The sequence below is a fragment of the Astyanax mexicanus genome, chromosome 14, assembly GCF_023375975.1.
Source record: "Astyanax mexicanus isolate ESR-SI-001 chromosome 14, AstMex3_surface, whole genome shotgun sequence".
NCBI lineage: Eukaryota > Metazoa > Chordata > Actinopteri > Characiformes > Acestrorhamphidae > Astyanax > Astyanax mexicanus.
Genome location: NC_064421.1, coordinates 12,402,805 through 12,419,895, shown reverse-complemented (window position 1 = coordinate 12,419,895; position 17,091 = coordinate 12,402,805). Strand labels below are relative to the sequence as shown.

The window sequence follows — 17,091 nt, the reverse complement described above, 5'->3', positions numbered from 1 at the left end:
ATTAGTGCTGCTACTTTAGTTCACCTTGGAGAACATGATGTCATCCTTTTAGACCAGACAAGATCTTAATATCTCTTTATATCTGTAAAGTATTTGTTCAGACTGCTCTGGATTAGCATTTATATATTAAACTGATCTGCAGAGCTTGAAGGGAGAGGCTCTAACAACACACCCAGAGAGAGAGAGAGAGAGAGAGAGAGCACACATTCCTTTAGTGGATGTCAAGCTGTGCATGCATGCGTATGTGTGTGAGTGTGTGTGTGCATGACATTATGCAAGAAACAGTACAAACAGATAGGATAAATATTGCTTTCATGTAAAATGTTGAGCGTAATCACTGTTGAGTTCATCAGTCACTGCCTGTGTTAGCTGAGGATCATTAGCAGCAGTTGGCCAATATTAATATGGATGCACTGAATATTTGGCAACCAAATTTATTAAGTTGGAGATCAGACAAATAAGTGAAACAACTGAACAAGTAATACTGATCAGTGACATTTTTTAATAATGCAATCAAATTTTTTTTTGTTTTGTTTTATAATTTTATGAAAATTTTATGTCTGCTAGGATGTAAAGACATTTCAGTTTTCAATAATCATTTTTAATTGTAGTTTTGTAATTGCTTTTTCTTTGAACAGTAACTAAATACAAAATACATTCATGTTATTTTACTTCAATTATGCAAAAATAAATGAAAACCTTTTTAAAAGTTTGGTATTCCACCATTAATCTTTTTTTTTTTAATTTTGCCCGGTTTTTGTTTTGCAATTTGATGCATTTCTTCTATTATTATCTATTACAAGGTTAGGTTTATCCACAGCTTTACATTATTCAGCTCTTTAAGTGATATAAATGTGTATACTGAGATCAATGTAAACACCAACATGATCCTGGCTGCAGTGCTGTTTGTCAAGTATGTTTTCTTACGCATCTAATATACATGTGCTAATGCATTACTATTAGCACATATTATTTTATTATACTCTTCATATTTCACAATTTTGATTTAGTGCAAAAGGGAGATAAACTAAAGCTAAGAGAGAGAGAAAAAAACGAACATATTTTAAAATGTTCTGTTAGTGTAAAGTAGCACTACTGAGAAAGCATTTTATTAATATTACCTTAAACATTTGAAGCTGTGTTGCTGTGATGTAATAAGATGCTTTTGTGTGATGTTATGTAAACTGTTATAATTCAGAATTTTATCAATATTTTTCAGCAGTGTTTACCATTAAACCTAAATTCAGAATTATAACAGTTTACAGGACATCACACAACTTATACAGTATGTATATACATTTTTCTGCTGCAGACGTTTAGTTTTTGTCCTTTGTTCAGTACCCCAATACTTTCCCTCATGCTGCATCTCTTCTGCTCTTAGGCTCGATGGAGGGCACAACTGCGTGGGACCTGATAAGTCCTACCGCACCTGTAATATTCAGGTATGCTCCTTAATACAGTATAATGACCCATCTTGTTCTGTAAAAATGAAACATGCAGACATGTCTGTGCCCGCTGTAGATGATCCACTGATTCATTATCAGTGTTCAGCTGACTCAGCTCTGTCTCTCTCTCTGTCCTTCTGTTTCTCTGTGTTTTTTAATTTACTCGTTTCTGGACTCTTTTTCTCACTCTGTGTGTTGTTTTGATGCTATCACTTGTAGGACTGTCCTGAAGGATCCAGAGATTTCAGAGAGGAGCAGTGTGCACATTTTGATGGATCTGAATTTCATGGAAAACACTACAAATGGCTTCCTTACTATGGAGGTGAGCAGGATCTATCAGTATAGACCCACATTTTTACATTATTTGGCATTATTTACATAAATGGTAACTTAGTAAAAACTTTAGAATTATGTAATTTCACTAGAAGGCATTTAGTTTTAGCTCTTTTTGAAATACAGTAGGTCACGCAGAGTTGCATACATATGCTGCACATGAAACTATGCATCTACCCCCATTGCCTGCATTAGCCAATAAAAAAAAACAAAAAAAAAAACAAGTGAATCAGGAAAAGCCCACGGACTGACATCAACCCGTATACTAGGATTCATGACCTTGCCCACCTTGGCTTGTGATCACCCACTGCAGGAGATGGTCATCTATGCAGAACCACAAGTCCCGAGGGTGGGGCTGTATCTGCTTCAACTCCTCCTACATCATATTTTTATTGGTCTGAAGCAGATCTGACCCTATTTCTAATCCTAAACTTAACCCCACCCCTTCCCCTTGAATTTATGGGAGGAGTTGGAACAGATCCAGCCCCACCCCCTGGTCTTGTGGCTCTGCAGCGAGTGGTATTTGCACTTCAGAGCTGTGAAGGGAGCCTCACAGTAGGGGTGGGCGATATGGCCCTAAAATAATATCACAATATTTCATGGTATTTTCGCATAAACGATACTCTTGGCGATATGACTAAATACTGAATGAAAAAAATAAATAAAAAAAAACCCACTTTAGGGTTAGATTTTAAGCTTAGGTTAAGGTTAGGGTTAGTGTTAGGTGTAGGATTCGATTTTATGGTTGATTAAGGGTTAAAGTTAGGGTTAAGGTTAGGGTTAGGTTTTATTTTAATCATTTACATTCAACATAGGGTTAAGTTACATTTAATTGACATTTAATTCAGTGTTAGTTGAATGTCAGTTGAGCACCAACAAGGCCATAAAACGGACCATCCAAGTAAAGTGTTACCAAATTTTCTTATTACATACAGTATGATATGGCACACCCTTAACTGAGATTTAAAAAACATACAAGAAATTAAGCAGTAACATTAATTTGCAACAGAAGTCAAAGATCCAGAATGTCATGGTTCTAAAAAAAAGTAGTACCCTGATGTGATAATTAGGGGTGGGTGATATTGCACGATATTTCAGGGTATAAAATCGTGAAAAATGTTGGCGATACTATCATGTACGATACGATATGGCACACCCCTTCCTCACAGTGATGTAAGCCAATCAGAGGCGTGACCAACTCCTCCACCAAACTAAAGCGGCATGAAACAGGAACACCAGAGCACTTTCTCACAATAAACACCACAAATCACAACAAAATTAATGAAAAAAAAAACATAACATGAGACTTTTAAGTCAATTTCTCTCATCCTTTGTTCATTAACAATGTTATTTCTGCAATTAAGTTAAAATATTTACATATTTCCACATGAATGAACCTCTCCTGAAATAGGTGGAGTCTCGCAAAAGACGTTCTAGGATCTTAAAGGCCGTCATACTACAGGACTTTGCTTATTGACTTACGTTTCATTACAGAGTGAAAGTAACAAAACACAGCCGCCAAAGGAGCCCACACTGCAGCGTACGCCGCTATTCTAGGTTACTACTTATGCTTCTGTTTAGATCTGTCCACCCAGACATAAACAACAGTTTGAATGGCATCTCTCCTACTCTCTTCCCAACAGCGGAAAATCCATGTGAGCTGAACTGCATCCCCCGAGGAGAAAACTTCTACTACCGTCACCGCTCCTCTGTGGCGGACGGCACACCCTGCCACCCAGGCAGAAAGGATATCTGTGTGGAGGGAGTCTGCAGGGTGAGCATCCAGACTGAAGTGGTCGCCTTCTAAATTTTATTAGAGGTGACCTAGAACGGCAGGCTGTACTTAGCTTTGAATAGTTGAATAGTGAGAGTTTTGTAGGTGGGGGTGACAAATCGTGAACCTCAAATACTATAGCGAACCAAAACACAGCTGTAAAACATTAACACACATTCTGTTCATTAGCAAAACCCCCTATTCAGGCTACATGCAACAGCAGCCCAGTTAAAGGAGAACTCCGGTGTAAAATGGTCTTCTGGTGTAGTAAAACATGATAAAAGTACTTACCTTTGATGAACAGCACACCTCCGTTCTCCCACAGCGTTCCACGATCCAGAAATTTGAACAGTTTGTCCAAACACCCTTCAGACTGGGTGATACGGGGCATAATTTGCCCTGATAAATCGCTTTTTCCACAGTTATCCTGGCTCAAAGTAGCTTCACACCTTCTTGCTAGAATCAGGAGAGCCCTGACATTTAAAACGAGGCATTAATAACTTAAGACATGCACAAAAAGCTTATTAAAACCACTGTTTACATCTTAAAACACTAGCTTCAGCTCAGAGCTCGCAAGGAGGTGTGGAGCTATTTGAGCCTGGATAACAGTGTAAATAATGGCAAATTATGCCTTGTGTCACCCAGTCTGAAGGGTGTTTGGACAAACTGTTAAAATTTCTGGATCTCGGAACGCTGCGAGAGAACGGAAAATGTCCTCTGAATTCCCCTTTCCTCTCCACTTCCTGCCCACAGCGTCTGGGTTGTGATGGCATGCTTGAGTCTCAGCAGCAGGAAGACCCCTGCCTGCAGTGTGGGGGGAACGGCCAGTCGTGCTACCCAGTTAAGAGCACCTTCTCCATGCGGGATCTGCCCAATGGTAAAACACCCCAGCCTTCATAGATTAGAGTGCAGATTTGTGGTTTGGTAAGAAAATCATCAATTGGCCAATTGTTGTATTTATTTTGTTCTTTTGTTCAGGTTACAATCAAATGTTCATCATCCCTGTTGGTGCCACCAGCATCCGCATTAGTGAAGCTGTAGCTACACGCAACTACTTGGGTAAGTGTGTGTGTGTGATCATTTTAGTGGAGTTTATTTATTAGTATTAGTATTACTACTGGTAGTGATGTTGGTACCAATGATAAACCTTTAATGTGAATTCTTCCAGCTATCAAGAACCTGCGTGGTGAGTATTACCTTAATGGACACTGGGTGATCGAATTCTCCCGTGCCACCCCCATCGCTGGCACCATGCTCTACTATCAGAGAGGAACAGAGGGTGAGATGATCCCAGAAACCATCGTTGGTCGTGGGCCTACAACTGAGCCTCTGGTGATTGAGGTGAGACCTTCACTGAGCCCACAGTCCTGAAAGATGTATGGTTTTTAAGGCTAACCTCAAAACCTCTGCAGTCTGCCTTTATAAACATTTGTTATCAGTTCTAGACCAACTGTAAATGGAAATATTGAAAAGTGGAAGAGTTTAGGAACCACGGCAACCAAACCACAAAGTCTCAGACCGTGTAAAGTTACAGAGCTGGGTTTCAGAGCACTGAGAAGCGTAGTGCAGAAAGTCTACAATGCTCTGCTGATCAATAACAGAGCTGAAAAGGGGGACCGACTCCATACTAATGCTATTGTTTGGATTTAGAATGGGAAGCCCTAAATCTCCTCTAGGTGTAAATGTGTAGATATAGTCCCAATACTTTTCTCTCTATAGTGTAAAAGTGGAATACAAGTCTAAGTTTGTTGCAGATGACAGGTTGCTTTTTAGTTGGGCATTATTTGTTATTTTTTTGGCATGATCCTTAAAGTTTATTGCCTAATTTTATATTAATTACATTGTGAGTTATATTCTGTATCAGCAGATTGGATTCTTCTATTTTAGCTATGAGGTAAAGACATGACAACATAGTTTTAAACTTTTATTTTAATTAAAATTGTAATAAAATATCAATGTCTCTCTAGATGTCTACTGTATATATCAACAACAGGGCTGTCAACGTTAAAGCGTTAATGCATACAATAAATTTGGAATCAGTAACGCTTTATTATTTTTTTACGCAAATTAATTACGGCACCAAGTTTGACCCCAATTTTCACTGTAATTCCCCCCCCCCCCCGCCCTTGCCCAACACACAGATTGTTTTTCTGGAGGGGTTTGCTTGTGGTGAGAATGTGCTTTTTTCAAAAATACTTCTTTTTAATTGAGATAAACTGCTGATAAGGCACAGTTTAATCTGATATATTAGCCAGATAATATCCTGCTATGAACAAATGCTGTCTCTGCTGCTCCATGCTGTTTTTTACACATGCAGCAATGTGCAGCACTCACTGCTCACATCTGCGCTGCATGTCCCATTGAAAACAGTGTGTTTAAATGCACAGAGGAAAGTTTTCAGCGTTCTGTGTTGAAGCAGCTTCAAACTGCACAGATAAACGAACTGGAACACAGAATCTTTTCACTATTTCACTATTTACTATCTTGCTCCCGTGCCAGACAGCTCTGACCAATCAGAGGAGACAATGTGCTCTCGTGGTTTATTGGTGCGCATTTTGGTGCGTTTAGGTCTATGCCTGTGTGAAACAAACCAAACAGAGGGAGAAAATGCTCCAAGTAAACGTCATTCTCTGTTCCAGCACCCCATGTTGTTTTTTTATCTTCCCTCAAACATACAAGTATATACTAGTATTTTAATTGACACCACTAATAATACTTCCAAAAATAAAATTCATTTTGCATTTCTTACATGAATTCTTTTATTTACATTTAAATATCCACTTAAAAAAAAATTGCGTCTTAATACCAACAAGTGTGATTAATCACAGTTAATCACAGAATATTGTTGTGATTATTCTGATGACATTTTTTAATCGATTGACTTCACTAATCAAACATGATATACTGTATGTTTATGAACACAAATATGGCTTTGATTTACTAATCATATAATAAGAGTTCACACTTCTGAAAGAAATAGATAATATTGAATACATCATGTTTTATAAATACTGACAATTAATATATATATATATATATATATATATATATATATATTTAAAGTAAAAATAACAGCGACTTCACAGATATTAACCTGCTGCCTGCTTGTCTACAGCTCATCTCTCAGGAGCCCAACCAGGGAGTGGATTATGAGTACTACCTGCCGAACGGCCGCTCCAGAGAGGGCTACTACTGGAGCTATGGCTCCTGGTCTGGCTGCAGCAGAGAATGTGGATCAGGTTAGTGTTAAACCTTCAGTCTACTTAAGGGATTGTGTGAAAAATATCTGATTATAACAGTGGTTTCCTGTCTTCTTAAACAATTATGAATGACAGTTTCTAATATCTCATGATCTTTTCTTATTTCTTATTTCTCTGTTTAGGCTACCAGTCCCGCTTGGTCTTCTGCACTATTGATAATGAAGCCTACCCGGACTATTTGTGTGCCTCCCTGCCTCGGCCGAGCAATAACCGCACCTGTAACGAACAGCAGTGCCCCCTGACCCGCAGGTACCTCAAAACATCTTTGCAGTTCTTTTGGCTATTTTAAATGTTTCCAAATTGATGTGAGCATTGCCACGCTTGTGTTTCATTGATCTGGACTGTCTGATAAATGGGGAACCACTGGGCCTGAAAAGTCTGGTGTATTGCTCCTGTTCTGTAAGGATGGCGTATGTGTACCAGCCGCAGATGTGGAGACCCAAGGATCCTCCTCGTGTCTATGTTCAGGTGTACAGGTAACCCAGTCAGAGGGAGCAGATGGTGGTAGAAGATGATCTCAAACACTGGCTTCAGTTCACAGCCTTACAGTCAGCTTAGATTCACTCTTTATTTTGAGGGTCTCTATAAATGCCCTAGACTGTTGAAAAATTGATTGTTCATTAATTGACTACTAGATAAAATCTTGTAGCATCAACCCAACATTCTCTAACACCAACAAACCAAATTTTATACTGTTCCAGAATGTTCTCCATTAAAAAACATTTTGTTCTCCAGTTTTCACCATTATTAACTCTTTTTTTTCTGTAGTCATTACTATTCAGATTGTTCTAGAATTTTCTATCCCATTAACTCTGGTTCATTTGGCTTTTCTGACTGAATTTACCCTGTTGCTTTCTCATTCTCACTGTTCTAAAAGGTTCCCCACCATTTATTCCTTCATTTTTCTTTATTTTCCTGCAGTTACTTTAATTCAGATTCTTCTAGAATATCCTCCCCCATTCACGCTGGTTATTTTGTCTTTTCAGACCTTTTTACTATACCAGCAGGGTTTAGTGGATGTTTTGGAGTGTTTGATGTTGACCAAGGATAAATTACATTGATTGTAGGTTACTTTAAATTCTGCAGTATCAACCCAACATTCTCTAACACTTCAGGGTTTTCACACCTGTAGTTAATTTCTCTGGTCCAAATCAATTGATGAGTTTACTCCTTGTGTTTGGTTTGGTTTCACACAGGCATAAACTTAAATGCACTAAAATGCGCACTGATAAACCACGCGAGCAAATCGTCTCCTCTGACTGGTCTAGGACTGTCTGGTGGGGGAGCAAGAAAGTAAATAAAGTAAGAAGATTCTGTGTTCCAGCGGGTATATCTGTACAGTTTAAAACTACTATAACACAGAATTGTGAAACGCTGTGCTTTCAAACACAGTGTTTTCAGTGGGATGTGCAGCACAGATGTACATGTAGTAAAGGGAGCTGCGCGGCTGCGAACATTAAATGCAGCACAGACTGCGAGTGTAAACGGCATGAAGCAGCAGAGACAACATTTGTTCATAGCTGTGGTAATTAGCGCTATCTGGCTAATATATCAGATTAAAATGAGCCTTATCAGCAGTTTAGCTCAAATAAAAGGAGTATATTTGATAACTCGGTCGGATCAAGACCGGATCACGTTCTCACCATAAGCGAACTGCTCCAGAGTTCATTTAGGACCGGACCGAGACTACCTCCTCTAGCACTAGGGGTACAAACAAACCAGAGTTGTTTTAACCAGACTAAATATTGATGGTGTGAAAAGCCCTAACAAATCCAAATGTTTGGTTTGAATTCTACACTGAGTTTCTTCCCTTTTGCACCAATTCATTTTATTCTTGACTGTTTTCTTTTCATTTCTGTTGCTTTCATTTTTCCTGGATGTTCTACTTTTTTGACTTTCTTTGTTCTCCGGCAGCCACCCCAATTCAGACTGTTCTCCTTCGTTCAGCTCTCATTCTGGAACAGTAATTTCTGGGAAAAAAAGCATTTATGGTGAACCATCAAAACAAAGTGTTAACCATAGACAGTTGAGGCTCTTAAAAAATGTAGCACCTTTCTTTCCATCATTCCACCATGATCTCATACTCAGATCCTTAAAAGAATTTGGGCTCAAAACTTGGCTTCACCTTACAAATTTCTTTTACAACATGTCCAGATCTAAAATAAAAAAAAAATATATGGATTCTTAGAAATCTAAAGCTTTCATGAAACAAGACCCCGACCTGATAGTCCACTCATAGGATTATTTACTTACCCCAGTGACATGTGTTTGAGCTCAGTCTGTGTTGATGAGTTCCATGTGTAGAAGATGAGTGTTGTCAACGCCTGTTCTTCCACATGTGGAGATGAACCAAGGCCTGGGGCAACTGTCTAGCTCAGAGCTTTAATCTGGTCTTCTCCTCCCACTCACTGCAGTATTTCTCCCTCAGCAAATGAGGTACCGGAGTGCTGTTTCTCTTCAGCGGATACTTCACTAAGCCCCCTGTTAGAAGACATACGCATGCCCTGTGTATGACCCATGAACTGGAGCCCCGGAGCTCTGAGCTGGGCTGCTGTCCGTGCTGTGAGAAGCTCGTCTGTGTGTGTTAGCGTCTATAGTGCTAGTGTCTGTAGAGGCTATGTTTGTGCTTTAGAGACCGAGATCTGTCTGCAGTAGAGTTCACTGTGTCTGGGAGGGTGTAGAGTCTGTTTGTGTGTTTGAGTGTGAATCTAAACCCAGAACGTGTCAGGAATGTTTCCTGATGAGGGTTTTACCTGAAACCTGAAACTCTATTTAACTGCTTTAATCAATGTTGATTCTGCCTTCTACTGACAGGGGCATGTTTCTGATTTGTTGATTCTCGATTTTTTACATTTTCCTCTCTTTCTTCCTAAGGGCTCATCAGATGACTCGACAGGGAAAGTGTTATTTAAGAATTATTTAAACGTGAAACCGGGCCATCAACTAGAATCTAATTAATGTTCAATGATACTGTGTTTTTTGTGGTTTCACACTCTTAAAAATAAAGGTTCTAATTGGTTCTTGTACAAAAAAAAAAAAAACGTTCAATTGAATAGGGAAACACAGAACATTTGACAACCCATGTCAGGGTTTCCTCTCACAGAGGAACAAAGGATTTTAAAAGTATTGTTTCCACTCAATGCACATACATTAATTAAATTAAAAGTGGAATTCCACTTGCTATGTAAAAGATCCGAGCCGTAGCTACAGGACATTGTTTAACAGGACAACTGAACCATTTTATTTTTGTGTATCAGTGTAATTGATATAGAAACTTTTGTGCAGGTTCTGTAAATTTTACATTGTATAAACTCTTTTTAAAAGGCTTTCCTACGGAGCCTCTAAGGTGACATCATATTGAAAAAATATATATATGTGGCCACGACTTATTAGGGCATGGGAATGAGATCCTAAGGCGTGGCCACAACTTATTAAGGCATGTGAACGAGAATCCAAAGCGTGGGATCGATATAATTAAGGCATAGGAACAAGATAATTAAGGCATGGCCACAACTTATTATGTCGTGGGAGCGAGTTAATTAAATTGTAGCCATTAAGGTGTAGCCACAAGGTCCTTTAGTTTCTTCTATTTCGAATTATGACTCCAAAATATTGCCGTAATTCATTCCAAGACGAAAATAAAACGATTAAAGATTATCCCTGGATTGAAGCTTTGGTGTAATATTCAGTTTATTCATGGGCATTAATTTACAGAAAAGCAAGTTTATTATTCTCTTGCTACTACTTAATTATCTCATTCCCATGTCTTAATAAGTTGTGGCCATGTCTTAATGGTCTCATTCACATGCCTTAATTCTCTCGTTCCAATGCATTAAGATCTCGTTCCCACGCCTTAATAAGCCGTGGCCATGCATTATTTTCTTAACATGATGTCACCTTAGGGGGTCGGTACTTTTTCACATTCATATACTGTATTTAATTTACAAAAGTGATTAATTGTGTTTAATTGCATTCAATACATAGACAATGGTAGAAAAATCTAATCTAATTCAATGTTTACGTGAACTTTGGTTATTAGATAATGAGAAAACTCTGAGCATATACGAGTAGGGCTATAATCACACCACATAATATTAAAAATCTATTTGACATCATTCATCATCAACTGAATGATCAAATAACCTTATAATAAGTCTTATGAATCATCCAATGAAAGCTTCTTCTGGAAACCAAAAACAACTACAGTTTGTAATCTTTATATTTTTAAGAGTGTGAATGTGTGATCTTTGTGGTGTTGACTGTAACCAACTATTGAAACAATAGTTGACAGTAAGTTGGATTCTCTAGGTTGTCTGTGGTGTTGCTGTGGGGTTGATGTGTGGGATTGCATGTGTTAGTATAGTGTGGGATGGATGTTTTACTGTAACTCTACAGTATTTACTTGTGTGTTTGTGCACTGTATGTACTTGTGCTCACCATTGTGGTTTTGGTTTTGATGGGCCGCAGCTGGAAGATTGGCGAGTGGAACCAGTGCTCAGTGGCGTGCGGTGGGGGCTCTCAGGTACGACGGGTGGAGTGTATCTCCCATGATGCATCTGGAATGAGAGTGGTGGAGGACTCTCTTTGTGAGGCCTACTCTGCTAGACCCCTCAGCCAGCAGAACTGCAACATACAACAGTGTGCCCAGTACACCGTGTCCTCCTGGAGCCAGGTACACATTCACAAGATTCTTTATAAATAGAGATGTATATTTTTTTTGTTTTTGCATTTTTGTCATACTTACATTTTTCAGATTATCAAACAAACTTTATTATCAGACACATAAAACCTGGGTAAATATAAAAGTACTTTTTAAATGATAATTTCATTTAATTTATTATGGGGAAAAACCTATCCAAACCATTCTAGCCCCCTGAAAAGATTTTGCCCACCCAATAATTATCTGTGATTAATTGCACTTTTTGGAAAGCCGAGTTCAATTTCACTACTAGCCACAACCAGGCCTGATTACTGAACCATTGGTGAACCATTCCAGGACGATCCAGCTGACTGAAATTATTCCAAAAGGGCAAGGACAACTCATTCAGGAGGTCACAAATGAACTCAGAACTATATTTAAAGAACTCAGTTATAAAAAATTACATCATACTGAGTGTAAAACATGGTGGTGGTAGTGTGATGGTCTTGGGCTGCTTTGCTGCTTCGGGGCCTGTATAATTTGCTATAATATATGGAACCAGAAATTCTACTGTTTACCAAACAATCCTGAAGGAGAATTTCCGGCCATCTGTTTGTGACCTCAAGCTCAGGCGTACTTGGGTTCTGCAGCAGGACAATGACCCAAAACACAAAGACGGGTCCACCTCTGAATGGCTTAAAAAAAATCTAAATTCCTCCACAAAAATGTGAAAAACTCGTTACCAGTCATCAGTAAAGCTTGATTGCAGTTGTTGCAGGCAAGGGTGGAACAACCAAGTTATTAGATTTAGGGGGCAAACACCTTTTCACGTAGGGCTAGATTGGTTTGGATAGTTGTTTTCCTTTATGAAATAAGATTATCCTTTAAACAGTGCTATTTACTTAGGTTTACTTAGGTTATCTTTGTCTGATATTAAAGTAATATCAGACAAATATAACCTGGGTAAATATAAAAAGCACTTTTTAAATGATAATTTCATTTCATTTATTATGGGAAAAAACTATCCAAACCAACCATTTAGCCCTTAGTGAAAAGATTTTGCCCCCCGATAATTATCTGTGATTAATCACACTTTTTGGAAAGCCAAGTTCAGTTTCACTACTAACTACTACTATCATTTTTCTTTATTAAATAAGATAAGATTATTAAATAAAAATATCAGTATGACTAAAAAGCAAAAACGACAGAAATCTGTAGGGGGCAAATACTTTTTCACGCAACTTTATGCTTTTTTTCATGTGTGTGTGTGTGTGTGTACACTCTGGACTGTGTGTTTGTGCAGTGCTCTGTGACTTGTGGCTCTGGGGAGCAGATGAGGGACGTGATGTGTGTGGGTTCAGGAGGAACCCGTCTGGAGGACAGCATGTGCGTGAACCTCCCGAAGCCCCCCACCACTCAGACCTGTGAGATGCCTGCCTGCAGAAACCTGGTTGGATGGCATATTGGTGACTGGGGTCTGGTAAGAGCGTCTGTACTCACCTCCGTTGACCCGATCTTACTGTAGTAGTACCAGAAGTTAACAGAATCATTATTAGAAGATTAGATGTAATGTTGTGTTTACTACACTATATAATCACATAATTAATGGCTTAGGATCTGTACACCCTATAGTTAATAAATGTTATAAAATGTAAAGGTCTGGGTGTCTCTGTTCCTCCTCAGTGTTCTAAAAGCTGTAGCTCGGGGCTGCGGGAGCGGCAGGTGATCTGTTCAGACACACAGAGGAACCTCTACGGGGCGGAGCACTGTAGCGCCCATCCCAAACCCCCTACTGTGGAAAGCTGCAACACCCAGCCGTGCTACAGCCCTCAGGGTACACGCCTGCCTCACACACACACACACACACACACACACACACATGCACACTTCAACTACTTAACTATTCCTAGCTTCCTCTATGTCTTAAGAACCCCATTAGAGACTGGTTCCACAGTCACATGAAACAACTCAAACATTAGTGTTCTTTACACTGATATGCCAAAAGTCATTGGAAGGGAAATACAATATATGTCAAAAATATTTACTAGTTGTTGAGTTCCTGCACAGTGGGGGCGCCGAGCGGCCCAGCGGTCTAAGGCGCTCCCACTATGAGCACAATTGGCCCTGTTCTTTCTAGGAGGGTAGATGGCGCTCTTTCCTCTCATCACTTTAAAGGGTGATGTCGATGAGAACAAAGCATCTGTGAGCTGATGTATCAGAACCGAGTCGCTGCGCTTTCCTCCAAGAGCGCTGCGATGATCCAAAAGAAGCTGTAGCTGACTTTGCATGTCTCGGAGGAGGCATGTGCTGGTCTTCACCCTCCTTAATTGTATGAGTATGTAGACATAACATTTACAGAAAGTGTTACGTAGATAGTAATGTCATGTAAGGCACTCTTAAACCTTATATATTCACATATTTGTACCGTATAACGTGTAATGTTATGTATGTAATACATGTAAGTAATTTACAAGGAATTATGCATGCATTATAAATACATTTATAAGGCTTTGAGAATACAGGATTCATTGTAAAAATGAAAAAATGTTTACAGGTGCTTAAAACACACTCTTCACTCAGAGGTGTCAGTGTTATTGTTTTTAATGTGTCATCTAGCATATCAGAGCACACCAAAAATTGCATAATTTTAATTTGTATTTAAATAATTTTTGTTTAAATAAAGTATGATCATGAACTGTTCTTGATTGGGGGACAGCTTGAGAACGACCACAACTGTATACATTGTGAGGTGTTATCTTATGTTATCAGTATGCCCCTGGCAAGGCAAAATGGATTATTGGAATTCTAGCGAGGCCTAATAGTGGGTAACAGATGGATAAGACGTTTATGTTTTAAATTGTGCACAAACTTTTTGTTTTGCCATTTTCTCCCAATTTAGCCATTTAGACTCCTTGTGTTCAGAGAAAGTTTTACCACTATGTATAAAATGTACTTATGAATGTATATTTTAAGACATTATGACACCTCTCTTTATAATGTATTATTTACTGTATGTAGCTATAAGTGCTATTGAGTTATTATACAAACATATCGCACTCAATATAAGGTATTATGTATGGCAGGGGTCGGCAATAGGCGACCTGCGTGAGGTTGTTTGAACTATATAATGAACGGTAGTGGAAAAAAAAATAACATTTGCATTTGTTTATATCCCTCCCCAATCTCTTTGTTATGTTCGGCGTGACTTCAGTTTCCGCTCGTTTTCATTTTCCACCTGTTCTTGGCCTCACTACTTCCTTATAACAGCGTTTTTTCCTGGCTGTGTCCAAATTCACTAGCCAGGGCAGCGGTAGTGTATTGAACCGTGACCCTGATGACATTTTTTTTTCCCTTTTCTCCTGGGTTTACCGGCTTTGAGATCAAATGATCTGCAATTGGGTTTAACAACCCTCTGGGCTGGAGAGCTACTAGTCTGTAGTGCTCCATCCTATTACACTTCATTTTTCAAAACAGATTTTTTTTTGTGGTTCTGATGTATGGCATATAATGCATTAGGAATGCACTCTTAATGCTTTAAGAATAAAAGACTCATTCTCATTTTTTTTATTTTATTTTTTCTACAAAATCAGAGCAAATTTCATTAGTGTTTTTTTGTTCCGCTCATGTTGAACAGAGGTGCCCAGCATGCAGGACCCGAGAGGCCATGACAACACCTTGCAGGGATTCCAGCTTTACACTCCGGAGGAACCCGCTCCAGGTTACTGATTTATCAAGCCCTCCTCCTTCTCTACACTCCATAAATCTCTCTCTCTCTCTGTTCGTCAGTTCCGCTCTGCTGCTGCCCCTTCGGCCTCATATCTCTCCCTTCTTCTCCGTGTGATTTCTGTGTCCCTGTAACTTCCACCCCACCCTCTTCCTGCCACTGCACCCCTCACCCCTCACCTCTCTGTCCCTGCACTCATTATCTGGACCTGATTGACATGTTTTCAGTAATGCCTGTGTGATTAAAATTTTTGGGAGGCACTCGACTGTAGGAGTGTGTGCTGTGCTGGCTTGGGCTGCTGCTGTGACTGTGACTGCCTTGTGTTATGCAGTTGGTGACAGATTTGGTACAAGAGTGTGTGAATGTGTGTGTGTGTGTGTGTGTGTGTGTGTGTGTTTCAGCAGGCTTGGAGAAGTTTGTTATGTTTCATATGAGTGTCTGCAAATAGATCCATTCTGAATGTGTTTAGTTTATGGGAAAGAAATTACGTTGTGGTGTCTTTCTCTGTGGTTTTCTTTACTTTTTTTTCTTTCTGTTTTTCTTTTGGCTTCGTCTTATTATGACAGCATTTGTCATTTTCTGTTTCTTTGTCTTTGTCTCCTGCTGTTTCCTCTGATTATCTCATGTTTTCCCACTGTCTGCCTGTCTCCTTCCACTTTCATTCTCAACATTTGTTTTTGGGCTTTGGGCACTTTCACATTCAGTCACTGTAGTGTCCAAATCCTGTTTTATTTTTATTATTTAAGCCCATTATATGATGATCTACAGATGCCATATTCATCTTTGCAGGAAGATTTGGTAATGTTTAATTATGCTACTATTTCTTGAAATGACATGTACTTTACCTTTTGGAATTAAACTTTTGGATTGGAAAAAAATACTGTGGAACTCCAAGCACCAGCTGAGAAACCATCCTGTGAAATGAAAACCGCACCATGGAGTTTAGAAAGCAAAGACAACCATAAAGTGCTGCTTATACCAAGCCAAAACCTTCATTGTTTTTTTTTGTGTGATTCCTTTAGCATTCTAACCATTTCTGGTAAAAAAAAAAAAAATCTGCTCCAAACTGTGTTGCTGTGCTAATAGCTACTCATTGTATGGGCAGAATGATGCACACTCGAGAGGGAAATCTGGTTAGTGGTGTTAAAAGTCTTTGTTCTCTTTCCTACATAAACTGAGTTAGTCTTTTGATATGCAGTACATAAAATTAATTTAATAAAATAATTAGATGGTTGAACACTGGGTGATTACAGAGTTGTGGGTGCACTGCTAAGAACATTTGGCTGATGGTCTTATTTAGAGTGAATGTAGGACTTCTATAGGTGTAATGTGATGTGCTTGCCCAGCTAGGGAATTAAACCCTAGTCTAGAATTGAACCAACCCCTCATTACAACACCTCAAACTGAGGTTCAATTGCAGTGTGAACATTATTTGACCCAATAAAAGAAACCCAAATTATAGAATTGTAAGTTTTTTAGGCTTTCCACTTACCACACACCCTTGTATGTTGTGTGTATATATACAGCTCTGGAAATTTTTACCAAATTGAAAACCTCTGGAATATAACAAGAGGAAGATGGAGATGATCACAGCCATAAAACCAAGCAGGACTTCTTAAATCTTTACACCAGTAGTGGCATAAAGTTATCCAAAAGCAGTGTGTAAGACTGGTGGAGGAGAAAATGCCAAGATGCATAAAAACTGTGATTAAAATCCAGGGTTATTCCACCAAAATTGATTTCTAAACTCTTAAAACTTTATAAATGTGAACTTGTTTGCATTATCTTTGCATTATTTGAGGTCTGAAAGCTCTGCATCTTTTTGTTATTTCAGCCATTTCTCATTTTCTGCAAATAAATTCTCTGAATGACAACATTTTTATATGAAATTTGGGGAAATGTTGTCCGTAGTTTAT

General features: G+C 38.8%; 1 protein-coding gene across 3 annotated transcripts in view; it reads left to right on the top strand.

Annotated features, from left to right (window-relative positions):
• paplna (papilin a, proteoglycan-like sulfated glycoprotein) overlaps nucleotides 1-17,091 on the top strand; it is a 43,701-nt gene that overhangs the window by 11,551 nt on the left and 15,059 nt on the right. The window contains exons 5-17 of one of the 3 annotated variants that reach the window (XM_007257299.4): nucleotides 1,382-1,442; nucleotides 1,665-1,767; nucleotides 3,422-3,552; nucleotides 4,306-4,429; nucleotides 4,531-4,611; nucleotides 4,721-4,893; nucleotides 6,668-6,791; nucleotides 6,935-7,061; nucleotides 7,217-7,288; nucleotides 11,280-11,484; nucleotides 12,755-12,931; nucleotides 13,135-13,285; nucleotides 15,086-15,169. In XM_007257299.4, coding sequence (XP_007257361.3) covers nucleotides 1,382-1,442; nucleotides 1,665-1,767; nucleotides 3,422-3,552; nucleotides 4,306-4,429; nucleotides 4,531-4,611; nucleotides 4,721-4,893; nucleotides 6,668-6,791; nucleotides 6,935-7,061; nucleotides 7,217-7,288; nucleotides 11,280-11,484; nucleotides 12,755-12,931; nucleotides 13,135-13,285; nucleotides 15,086-15,169 — 1,613 coding nt within the window. Of the gene's footprint in view, nucleotides 1-1,381; nucleotides 1,443-1,664; nucleotides 1,768-3,421; nucleotides 3,553-4,305; nucleotides 4,430-4,530; nucleotides 4,612-4,720; nucleotides 4,894-6,667; nucleotides 6,792-6,934; nucleotides 7,062-7,189; nucleotides 7,289-11,279; nucleotides 11,485-12,754; nucleotides 12,932-13,134; nucleotides 13,286-15,085; nucleotides 15,170-17,091 lie in introns of all 3 variants that reach the window. The other 2 variants (XM_015607894.3, XM_007257300.4) reach the window with 2 other exon arrangements.